At 46.5% G+C, this 12,181-nt stretch overlaps 1 protein-coding gene across 2 annotated transcripts in view; it reads right to left on the bottom strand.

Annotated features, from left to right (window-relative positions):
* PLCE1 (phospholipase C epsilon 1) overlaps positions 1–12,181 on the bottom strand; it is a 358,483-nt gene that overhangs the window by 200,002 nt on the left and 146,300 nt on the right. For both annotated transcript variants that reach the window (XM_059729969.1, XM_019484254.2), the window contains exon 3: positions 10,555–10,843. In XM_059729969.1, coding sequence (XP_059585952.1) covers positions 10,555–10,843 — 289 coding nt within the window. The remainder of the gene's footprint in view (positions 1–10,554; positions 10,844–12,181) is intronic.

Below are 12,181 nucleotides of genomic sequence, written 5' to 3' on the forward strand. Positions count from 1 at the left end.
CGTGCCTTCCATCTCAAGGGAACTCCCCTCACCCTGGTCCTCAACCTCATAGACCACAGTCCAGCACATGTACCCTGGGACACCATTCCTCACACTACTGCCATGGACACAATCCTCAGACACCTCAGTGCCCTGCTTCCAGGTGCACACAATGCCTCCCAGCCACACCACTACCAGCGCAGAAGCCATTGCTGCAGCACAACCCCTAGGGCCCACAGACAGGACCCTGGTCCCTGCTGTCTTAGGTGGAATGAAATGAATCTGACAGGGCAAGGGTTCAGACAAGGGCTCACCATAGTTGCCTCAGTGTCTCCATGTGAATACCCAGGCGAGAGCAGAGAGGGTCCAAAACATCTCCCCTTGTAGTTTATTTTTAGAAGCAAGAGTAACAACTTCCTTCAAAGGCTCTTTGTTGGCCCTGTTTGACTTCAGATACATCACCTGTGCAAAGGAGGCTTCTGCAGAGAGGGCACAGTGGCGGTCCAAGACCAGTGGACCACACAACTGAAGAATGCATGTGGGATGCCCACAGTAAATACTGAAAAAGCAAGGAGATGCTGCAGGCCTTGGTTGCTGACTCCAAGCTCTGGGCACACATGGCTGACTCCTGGTGCCAGGAGCTGCGGGACCAGCATGAGGACAGTCTTGAGATTTAGAGGGGGACATAGACAGTCTAGGGGATGCCTGCACTCAGTTTGCCAAGGTGCATGAACAGGGGGCTGATATGGCCACCCACTGTTTGGAGATGGAAACCTGCACTGCTGAGCTGAGAAGAGTTGCAGCATGAGAACAGAAACTTTAGGGACAGCTGTGACACCCCTGACTGGTGCCAGCATGGCCTCCCATGGAGAGCCTGTAGCCCTCATGGCCAGGAATGGTGGGAGACCCTGCTTCCCAACCCCCTACAGCATGCTGTACCCCAGTTCAGGTACTCTCCCCATGAAATCCCATGGGAGGGGCCCGAGGATGCCAGCCAGGGGGGAACACTCCCCACCTCACCCTGGCCAGGAGCTCTGGAAGCAGAAGAAAGACCTAGGATGGGAGGGCTGTCACAAGGGAGCTGATGACCCATTGTCCAGGGAGGCAGAAATTCACCAGGTGGGCCTCACTCCAGCAGACAGAGGTGGGCAAGGGGAGTGGGACCAAGCAGGCTGGACTCCAATGCCAGAGCCAGGGAATAAATCACCCTTCTCCCAGTGCTGACCCATCTTGCTCCCCCCTCTCCCCCCACTCTGGCAGTCACCCCATGGAGGCAGGCCCCCCGCAAGAGTTCCAGGAAAGTCCTAAAGAAGCATAAGAGCATTCAGAAAGGGTGGACAGGGGAAACCCACCAGCCCTGCCAGACCAGGCTGCCCCTGGGAATGCATCTGGCAACAAAGCCTGACAGCCCTGGCTCATCCACCTGCAAGGCAGAATGTCCAGGAGGGAAGGGGGTCTTCTACTTCCCATGGCCCCCCTTATGGCCCAGGTCCCATTATGAGGTAGCAGTGCCACCTTGGTGGGGATAGGCACCCCCAAGCCTTGATCTTTCTGGGTGGCGTGAGCCCCCCAGAATTGGTTGGGTGTCATGGCCCCAGGGTTCCCAACAGGAAGACTGGGCCCCAGGAGCAGGGGCCAAAGGGCAGGGGGTCCCGTGAGGGGGAGCCAGGTGTCCACAGCCCCCACTGTGCTGATCCATCCCTCCCCACAGCCTCTCCTCTCCCTGGCCCAGCAGCCACCTCCAACACCCACCGTGCAGCCCTCTCAGGCAGACAGTAGGTCTGGGATCACACATCTGTCTAGCTTCTACACAGATAAGTCCCTGGTATTCACTTCTTAGTCCAGGACTTACTGTGCCAGGTGTATAGCCTCCTACCCCGCTACCCATGCCTCCTCTCCAAGGTTCTGTGTTTCTTGAGTTTAGCCCCTGTGGCATTTCCATAGATTTCATAGATTTCATAGACATTAGGGCTGGAAGGGACCTCGGAAGATCATCGAGTCCAGCCCCCCGCCCAAAGGGCAGGACGTCAGCTGGGGTCATAGGATCCCAGCAAGATAAGCATCCAGTTTCATCTTGAAGGTGTTCAATGAAGGCGCTTGAACAACCTCCGGCGGCAGGCTGTTCCAGACCTTGGGGGCTCAGACAGTAAAGAAATTCTTCCTTATGTCCAGCCTGAAACGATCTTGTAGTAGTTTGTGACCATTTGTCCTCGTCATCCCTTGGGGCGCTCTGGTGAACAAACGTTCCCCTAGATACTGGTGATCACCCCTGATAAACTTGTAGGTGGCCATCAGATCACCCCTGAGCCTGCGCTTTTCCAGGCTAAAGAGCCCCAGGGCTCTCAGCCTGTCATCGTAGGGTCTGCTTCCCTGACCCCTGATCATGCGCGTGGCTCTTCTCTGGACTCTCTCAAGCTTCTCCACATCCTTTTTGAATTGTGGAGCCCAAAACTGGACGCAGTACTCCAGCTGCGGCCTCACTAAGGCCAAGTACAGGGGGAGAATGACGTCCCGGGATTTGCTTGAGAAGCATCTATGGATGCAAGCCAGCGTTTTGGTCGCTTTACTAGCCGCAGCATCGCATTGCAGGCTCATGTTCATCTTGTGGTCAATGATGACCCCCAAGTCTCTTTCTTCCATAGTGCTAACCAACATAGCACTGCCGAGCCTATAAGGATGCTGCGGGTTTTTCTTCCCAAGGTGGAGAACCTTGCATTTATCGGCGTTGAACACCATCAGATTCTCATCCGCCCACTTGCTGAGCCTGTCCAGGTCAGCCTGGATCACCCGCCTGTCTTCTGGCGTGGATGCTTTGCCCCAAAGTTTGGTGTCATCGGCGAACTTGGCCAGTACGCTTCTGACTCCAGTGTCCACATCGTTAATGAAGATGTTGAACAGTATGGGTCCAAGGACAGAGCCCTGGGGGACCCCACTGGTCACAGGACACCACGATGAGTGACTTCCATCAATTACTACCCTCTGGGTCCGACCCCGGAGCCAATTTTCCAGCCAGTGGATCGTGGGGGACCCAAGACGACAATTGGCCAGTTTCTCCAAGAGATGATCATGGGACACCAGATCGAAGGCTTTTTTGAAGTCAAGATATATGACATCAATCTCATCTCCCTTGTCCAGGTGATAGGTCACCTGGTCGTAGAAGGAAATGAGATTGGTCAAGCAAGACCTACCCGCAACAAACCCGTGCTGGCTATCCCTTAAGATGTTGGCGTCGGCCAGTCCATTAAGGATGGCCTCCTTAATAAACTTTTCTAAGATCTTCCCCGGGATAGAAGTCAGGCTGATGGGCCTATAGTTAGCCGGATCCACTTTCCTCCCTTTCTTGAAGATAGGCACCACGTTGGCCTTCTTCCAGTCTTCGGGCACTACACCAGAGCGCCAAGAGTTTTCAAAGATCCGCGCTAGAGGCTGGGCTATGATGCTCGCCAGCTCCTTGAGTACCCTGGGGTGAAGATTGTCAGGGCCGGCTGACTTGAAGGTATCCAGCTTCTCAAGATGTTCCTTCACAAAGTCAGCATTAATGGAGGGCAGGGGATCACCCTCACCCGGACTTCCCAGCCCTGTAGCAGGCACGGGCGTCCCATGGGGCTGATGAAAGACCGACGCAAAGTACCTATTTAATAGGTTGGCTTTTTCCTGGGCGTCAGTTGTCAGTTGCCCCATCTGGTTCAGCAGGGGTCCAACGTTGCCCCTGCTTTTCCTCCGGCTCCCCACATATCTGAAAAAGGACTTTTTATTGTCCTTGATGCTCAAGCTAGCTGGAGAAACCAAAGAACCAAAACACGTCCTTGCTCATCTCATCATCCTAACCACCCCTTTCAGATTGATTTGCCCCTTTCCCAAACCTCCCTTGCCCACCCCCACCAGTTTGCTGGTTTTTATTATATGGGAAGAGAGACCAAATTCTGCTATGGGTAATGTTTAACAGGTTTTCTTTATTAAACACAAGAACAGTTCAGCATCTGCAATATCTGAACTCATGACACGTCACTTTCTCACACCTTATTGCCACCCACCCTGGTGTGTGCCCCTGGGGTGAGTGGGGGAGGGGACGGGAAGGGGAACAGCATTCAGGCAGCCTTGGTTGTGGGCAGCAAGGCCCAGAATGCAGGACCAGAGGAGCCCAGGGCAGGAGAGAACCATGGCTTGTTGCAAGAACATGGGCCCTCGATGCCCTCTGGTCCTACTCATCTGAGGAGGGCTTCTGGTCCTCAAGGGCTAGGAGATAGTTGGCCAAGGCTTCATGGGTCTGGACTGCATGCCACTGTGTGGTGCCAGTGCCTCCAACAACAGTGAGGTGTTGGCCACATGAGTGAGGGATGGCCAAATGCTGATGTTCTGGCATGTGATGTGCAGGGCTAGCTGGGCAACAATGTGCAGGAAGGTCACCCAATGCATGCGGAAGATCTGGAGCCACTGTTCATCACCCCAGGTGCCCAAGACAATCCACTCCCACCAACTGGTGCTGGGAATGCAGGGCCAGAACTGGCAATTGATAGTCTGGAGGTGGTGCCAGAGCACCATGGTATCCATGGTACTTCATCCTCATCGGCCATGTGAAAGTCAGTGGCATAGTCCAAGATGCTTGGTGGGTGCAGGGTGTGGTAGATGGCCCCACATGGGATGGCTGGTTGCTGGGTTAGGGACATGAAGGTGTATGCCATGGTGACAAGCAGCTGCATCATGTCCAGGTGTATGTGCACAATGTCCCAGTCTCTGGTGAGAGGTTAGCCGGGTAACAAGCAAGACATGTCATATGTCCTGGGTCTCCATTCTTGGGTGTGGATGGTGGGACAGTATGGCAGGGTGCAGGCAGTTCAGGACAAAGGGGCCAGTACAACTCACAAATGAGAGCAATTACTCTGAGTCTATCCTTCAAGTCTCTGGCTTTGCATCAGGAAGGGTCTCGGATGAAGGGTCAGGGGTTGGGGCATGCCTGCCCATGCCATCAGTCAATTGGGTGGTCCAGACAGTCAGCTTGCTCTCTGACTCTCTGATGCTCCTCCCACCCCCTCCTTAGCCAGCTGGCTGGGAAGCTGAGGATGGGGTTTGGGACTCCCAGCTGGAGGGGTAGGAGAGGGAAAGTCTTGGAGGGCTTTCCTTCCCCCAAACCCCCATCAGGCAGACCCCAGCTGGGTTTCAGTGGTGGTCAGGGAGAGGGTTTAAGCTCCCCCCTCCCAGCCTCAGTGTGCCAGCCCTGGCCAGGGCTTGGTCATACCCCCCACCCCACCCACGAAGGGAGTGGAGGAAAAGCCTGGAAGGGGCTGCTTCCCCACCCCAGACAGACCCCAGCTGGGGTCCGGTGCTGGGTTTTCCTCCCTCCACCCCCTTCTCAGCCAGCTGGAGCAGTGATAGTGCTCAGGCTAGGGAGCAGAGGGGTGGAGGCAAACCTACTACTCTGGAGCAGACAGCATAGGCCAGGGCTGCAAAGTATTCTGGGATGCTAGGGGCACTGTGAGTTAACTTGAACTGGGAGGGAATTTGGGATGGCAATTCTATCAACCAGTTTGACCTAAATCGGTTAAGTCTGATACTAAATCCAACCAGGTTTATTTTAAACAAGTTTGGCCATTTTGAAAGTGGTTTAAAGTGCACTGAACTTCAGTTCTGTTATAGGTTTAAACCAGTTTCTGATCCTTTAAACTGGTTTGTGTGTAACTTCTGTCCCTAGCCTAAGTGTTTTGCACTTCATCCCTAGTACAGCTATCCATCCGTGCATGCATGTACCCAATGGTCTCATATCTATGCACTAGCTGACCATTATTAATTAATACAAGAGACAAACAGCATATCTTTTACAAGAGAACTCTATAAAACTTTTTGTCTCTGTTACATTTATAGAGACTCATATACCAAAGTCAGGCGAGGTTCTCTGGGTAGATGTGATATCTTTTATTAGATAAACTAAATTGTTGAAAAAACGTTTTTTCAAGCTTTCAGGCATAAGATTCATCAGGCATAGGGAGACTCTGAAAAGATATCACTTCTACCCAAGAAACCTTGCCTGCCTATGTCCTTAGACCAACACAGCTACAACCAACAACCTCATATACCAAAGTAGCAGTTTCCTTTTGCACTATTTTTGCCTTTTATATATAAAGAGCTGAAACAGGAAAACAAACAAACAAACCTTAGTACAGGAGAAGAAAAACATACATTGGTTCCACGAGAGGAAAAACTTACTGAGGAAAATCTGTGTGGGTGCATCTATATGTGAAATTAATCTGATGTGATAAACTCTGGTGCAGTTCACACTGGAAAAAACCTCCTGGGTGCAGCATCTGCATGTGTGCGCAGGACCGCAGCACTTTGAGTCTAGGCAGAGCAGCCTTTGAGACTAGGCAGGCAGGGGATGTGGGGAGTCAGCCCTGGGCTTTGGGACATGGCATCGAGCAGTGGAGGGGCTGGTTGGGGCACAAAGGTGCTAAAGTGCAGAGCTAGGAAGCAGGCAGCCCCTGCACTTCAGCACCTTGTGCCCCCGCCAGCCTCTGTCACCATCTACACATGCATTTGGGCAGAGTAAATTACTCTGCCATAGGATAGTATTGTCCCTAACAGTACTATCCTATAGTAGAGTTAATTAATTTACTGTGCCCTAATACGGGCGTGCATTTAGACTGTGATGCTTTACTGTGGAGCTAATTAGTCAACTGCATAAAAACGCGCACGTGTAGATGCACCTTGTATGACCTAATATCATCTGCAAAAATGGTACAAAAGTCCTCTAAAGTCTAATGTATTAATACCCAATAATTCCTGCTTATTTATCAGAAATCTGAATACATATAAATGCAAATGGTAGTGTCTCTCTTAGGCAACTAAAAATATCTTTGGCAGTTAAATTAATTTAACTCTTACCCTTTTTACTGCACACTCCCAAGATACCAAAACTTAGGCTTATGTACACATGAAGTGCCCCACTTTGAGGATATGAATGCCAAACTCCTATAAAAGCTCCATGGTGATCAAGAATGGAGGTGGGATGGTATCTGAAGTCCACCTAAGTCCCCAGAGGCACCTGAGCCTTACAATCACAAGCCTAATGCAGACAACAGTACAGAATTCACTACCAAGTACAGCAGTCAACACATAGAAGGCAGGCCAGGGTGGCAACTTAGATCAGGGGTAGCCTCTCTGTAGGAACTGTGTCATTACTTGTTTGGAAAGAGAAGGAGGATGGTCCCTGAACTAAGTAACTACTGTATTTACTTGAATATAAGATTACATTTTTCCCTCACTCAGCATGTGGGGGGGAGCCCCTCATCTTATATTCACATACCAGCAAACCCTGTCTCCTATCCCTTAAATACATTGTCTATCACTAAACTGTTGCTAGAAGCAGTATGTGCTCAGTCATGGAAAACAACTCTGAAGTTGATTGAATGCAGCCCATGCGCAGCATAACCATAAAACACCTGGCCCACATTGGGCAAACACAGTGATGGGAACTTTTTTTTTTGTATGTCCCTTTAAAACAAATCCCTCCATGGGGAACTGCCATCAAGCCCGGAGGTACTGCAATACCACGCTGGCACCAGATAGCCAGAGCCAGCCCTGACACCCTCCCTTTGGTGTGAAAAAATACTAGATTTAATCCTGGCCAAAAGGCCGAGATGCTAATGGGAAACATTTTTTTTCTGATCCTTAAAAAAAAAAAGGTGGGTGTTCCCCCTGCAGGGAACTGGCACCAGGCCTGGAGGTACTGCAATACCAGGCCAGCACAGGGAGGGCCACAGCCAACCCTGATACCCTCCTCTTGGTGCCAAAAATGCTACATTTGAGATGTTGATTGGGAGTCTAGCACAAGGATAGGTTAGTGCAGCCCATCTAGTTAAGATATAATGTTCATTGTGTTTAGTCCCATGCAGCACCATCTCTTTTACAAGTCATGGTGAGCCACTATATCAAATACATTTAAACTTTCTCTTCATTCCCATGGCTGAGCTGTGCCTTTCTTTCCCATTTCCAAAGATTCTTGTTTCTTCACCAGCTTAACTATTTAGCAAACATCACCAAACTTCCATGTAGCTAAAAAACTCTGTCACCCCTTCTCACAGCCGGCTGCATGTGATTAGTGTGGCCCTGCCCTCTATAGGGTGGAGACAGACCAGACAGCCCTGCACCTCAACTACATATAAAGTTTTGGTGAGTCCCAGGACTTGTGATGGAACACCTGGCTCCAGCTGTAAGTGGATCCTTTGTGGGATATCTGGAGTACAGACTCGTACTAAGCAGCACTAGGCTGTGGGGTTACCATGGCTTGAACTGCTGCTGACTCTGCTGGTCCAGCCCAATGGACTATATGGTAAGTCATGAGCCTTTTGATTCTGGACTAATATCATCCCCCAAGGCATACACTCAATGGGAGGGCAGAGAAAGCACTTCAGGGATGTCCTCAAGGCCAGCGTAAAAAAATGCAACATCAGTGTCAACTCAGGGAAAGCTATCACATAGGACAACTCCAAACGGAGGAAGAATCTGTTGCAGGGATCTCAGTACTTTGAAACCTCCCAACAACAGAAGACTGAAAAGTTGGAGCGGCAAAAACAGCATGTCATGAACCAAATCAAGAATCCAGCACCCCCCTCCTCCCCCAACATGGAAACACATGACAAAACTGTAATCCTGGATAGGCCTCATCAGCCATCTTCAGACACACAGATAAGAATCATGGAAGACAACCATCCTCAACTGTGAGGGATTGCCAAAGATTATCATGCATAGTTTGTACTATGTATAGGTAGGTACAAAAATGCTGTTCAGCAGTGTGTTTATGGAGTGCCTATGTTGAAACTTGAAGCAGTTTGTAACAAGTTAAAATGCATGAATTCTGGATGAACTTACCCATAGTAATTTTCATATATGCAAGTTACTATGGATACATTTATTGTGAAGTCAGGGGGGTTTTTGCCCCTTGCATTTCAAATTAACAAGGGGGGGAGGGGGAGTAGGCTATTGCTGTGGTTCTGACTCCAGATAAGGGCTGGTCAGGCCCACCTCTTCCTCTTCCTCTCTTCTTCCCCCTGGGCTTACTATCATGTACAGTTCACTTCCTTCCATTGTGCTTGGAGAGGGAAAAGATCTTGAGCAGGGTCTGACAGGGGGGGAGGAAGGCTGCAGGGGAAAGAAGTGGGGAGGGCAAAGGGCAAGGGGGCCACCTGACCCCTGGAGCCACTATTTTCCTTGCTGTAGCAGCGGGAGGGGATGAATTTAAGGCAACTCTTATATATGACACCTGGAAAATTATAACACATTTATAATTTTTTCATATCTAAAATCTAATTATTGGGGAGTCATCTTATATTCAAATAAATACGGTAAATTGAGTTTGGAAGATTCTGGTTCTGCTCCCAATTCTGTCACAGATTCCTGCATGATTTTGGGTAAGCCTCAGTTTCTGTGTACTTCAGTGTTGCAAATCTCCATTAAAAATAATACTTACTTCTCTTATACGACAACATGAAGATAAAGCCACTAAGGACTTGTGGACATATGGAAGCTTTTAGGGTCTGAATTTGAAATCTAATAACAATTTCATACTAACTCCTCATGTGTATATGCATATTCAATGGTAAGAGTACCTTTCTGTGTTTTACCTTAATGCAGTTCCAAACCTAAGGCCTTCTTACTGTAAAACCAGTGTGGCAAAATGGGAAGCCAGTGTGAAACAACTATTCCAGAACAGTTTTTCTGGGATACTTTCCCATGCAGACAAGCCCTGATATATCTGGCATGCTTAAACAATACATAGAGGAAGGCCTTAAAAAAATCAGTAAATAAATAATGATCTGTATACACTTACTTTGCAGTACTATGTAAATAATAAGGACAACAATAACAATTAAATATTACAGACACTTGTCCAAAGTCATGAGTCCATTCAGCTCATAAATAGGAGCTCTTATCTAAATATTTGATATTATAATATAAAGAAATATTTATCTTCTTGACACAATGTCATAAACATGAATCATTCGGTGGAGACTGGAATACTTCTAAAGAAAATGAAAAATTAAAGTTGTTGTGCTTTCTTTTATAAAATAGAATATTTCAATATTACTAGTACCTTTAACTTTTCACCAGAGTAGAACAGATTGTAATTTCTCTACCAACTGAATCATATAGAAAGCATGTAGTATTTTTTGTATCTCTCTGTTCCACATAAAAGAATATAAAGTACAGTACAAAGATCCGCATTCTATAGAACAGGGAGGTCCAGTTTCTGAATGCCTGGGACCACACACTATGTAGGCCATCAGGCCCCCACCCCTGAGCCACATGGGCAGTGTGGGCTCTCCCTATTCCTAGCCATGACCCCTACAACACATGGGCCACGGGCTCCCTGTGCCTCTGCAGGTCAAGCCACAAGTCCCACAGGGATGGAGACAGGAAATAGAAGCTGGGAGATGGAAGGGGTGCAGCAGCAGCAAGAATAGTGGGAGAAGAGGCGGGCCAAGTCACCTCACAGCTCATCAGCTGGACAGTCCTGCTGTAGAATATATAATTTCTGTAGTTAAATGATCGTGTGAAAATTCAAAACAATTAAATCTTAATTACCTTTAAGCATTGCCCTTCCAGTTGATCCTCCCAATATATTTAGAAGTCCACTTCTTGCTCCCAGTAATGTAGTTGCTTCTAGTAGAGCACCAGTAATACTGTTAGAGAGTGAAGTCCTGTGTAAAGTGGTACGGTATTGAAAGTGAGCACCTTGTACACATGTTTTTACACAATAGCCATCATCTTTGCATCTACAAACTGTATTTAACGTCGGAAGCTTTCTCAGAGGATAAGGAAAATATTTAAGAGTATCTCCTGCTTCCTCTTCTTCTCTCACTGCACTGAAGATCTGTAAAAAATAAAAATGTAGTAGATGTTAGTCCAGTTAATTATGGCAATAAGTTGAACCTGCTAAAAAAATACCAGCACGATTTCTTATAAAAGTTCAATGGGCTTAAAGAGCAAACACTCTATTAAAACATTACATTTATGCATTAAATGGAAAATTTTAAGAATCCATAATTGATTTGTAATCATTTTATTAGGGATCTTAAACTGGCTACTTAAATAAAGGTGTTTTCTAACAGGGTGCTTTAAAAATAGTGCTTTAAAGCCTTCTAATCAAACAGGTTTTAATGACTGCTATATTGCTAAAGTATGACACAAATTCAATCAGCATTTAAATGAAATATAATTAATATTATTAAGTATACTATTATATAAGACTAGACATTATGTTATGTTATCAATAAAGGCTTACAGATATCAATAACAACAACACCACAGCAGTTAAAAGTTTGCTTTTTATTTGAAGTGAGATTAAAATGGATTAAGACAAATAGTTTAATCAATATGAAAAATATTTCAAAATATCTAGTCTCCAGCTTATTAGCCTACACCTAGCATATGCACTAGTTCCCTAATATTGATTTGGTACTCTTTTTTCAAGTCATGTTCAAATAGTAATGAACTTCAGTCTGTGGCTTAACAACTAAGTAATTTTTGTTTAGTTTATAGAGCTAATAATGGTCAAAGCAAAACGCTGCCAGAAATCTTTTTATGTAATATGTAAGGAAACACTTGATCTTTTACTTTCTTATATGGTTAGCTTGCTAATTAATGTTAACAATTTACTTTAATGATTTACTTTCTGATATTAAATACTGTGAATTAGATAACCAAAAGTTTATGTAGCAAAAGCTCAATTTAATACTTATCTGTATTGATGGTAAGATACAAAACACATAGCAACATGTGCTATTTACACTTTTGCAGTTAACTTAGTACTGCTAGTTAAGAAATCTACTCTACTTGTTATCGTTAATTCCAAATTCCACATTTAGCCAATTTATAATCAATTGAATATAATCTTATAAATAAAAACATAATATAGACTAAGGAGGCAGTTTTACAAGTATGAGACTGATACAGACTTAGTTGTTTTCCTTTTAATAAATTATTACATTAACTTTGGTTCTCCTTCCCCTCCGCCCTCTCAGATGGTCAATTTTGATAAGCCTGGAGACAACTTTTTCAGGCCCCCCTTCCTGCATATTACTCTCACCAGAATCTTCCATCATTACCTTCAGGTTTCAGTGTAAGAGTACAGAGGTCAGGTACTTGACACTTTGTTTCCCCTTTTTACCAGCAGATCTATTCAGATTTTTTTTTTATTTATTGTATTACC

The sequence above is a fragment of the Alligator mississippiensis genome, chromosome 6 (assembly GCF_030867095.1).
Source record: "Alligator mississippiensis isolate rAllMis1 chromosome 6, rAllMis1, whole genome shotgun sequence".
In the NCBI taxonomy this organism is placed as follows: domain Eukaryota; kingdom Metazoa; phylum Chordata; order Crocodylia; family Alligatoridae; genus Alligator; species Alligator mississippiensis.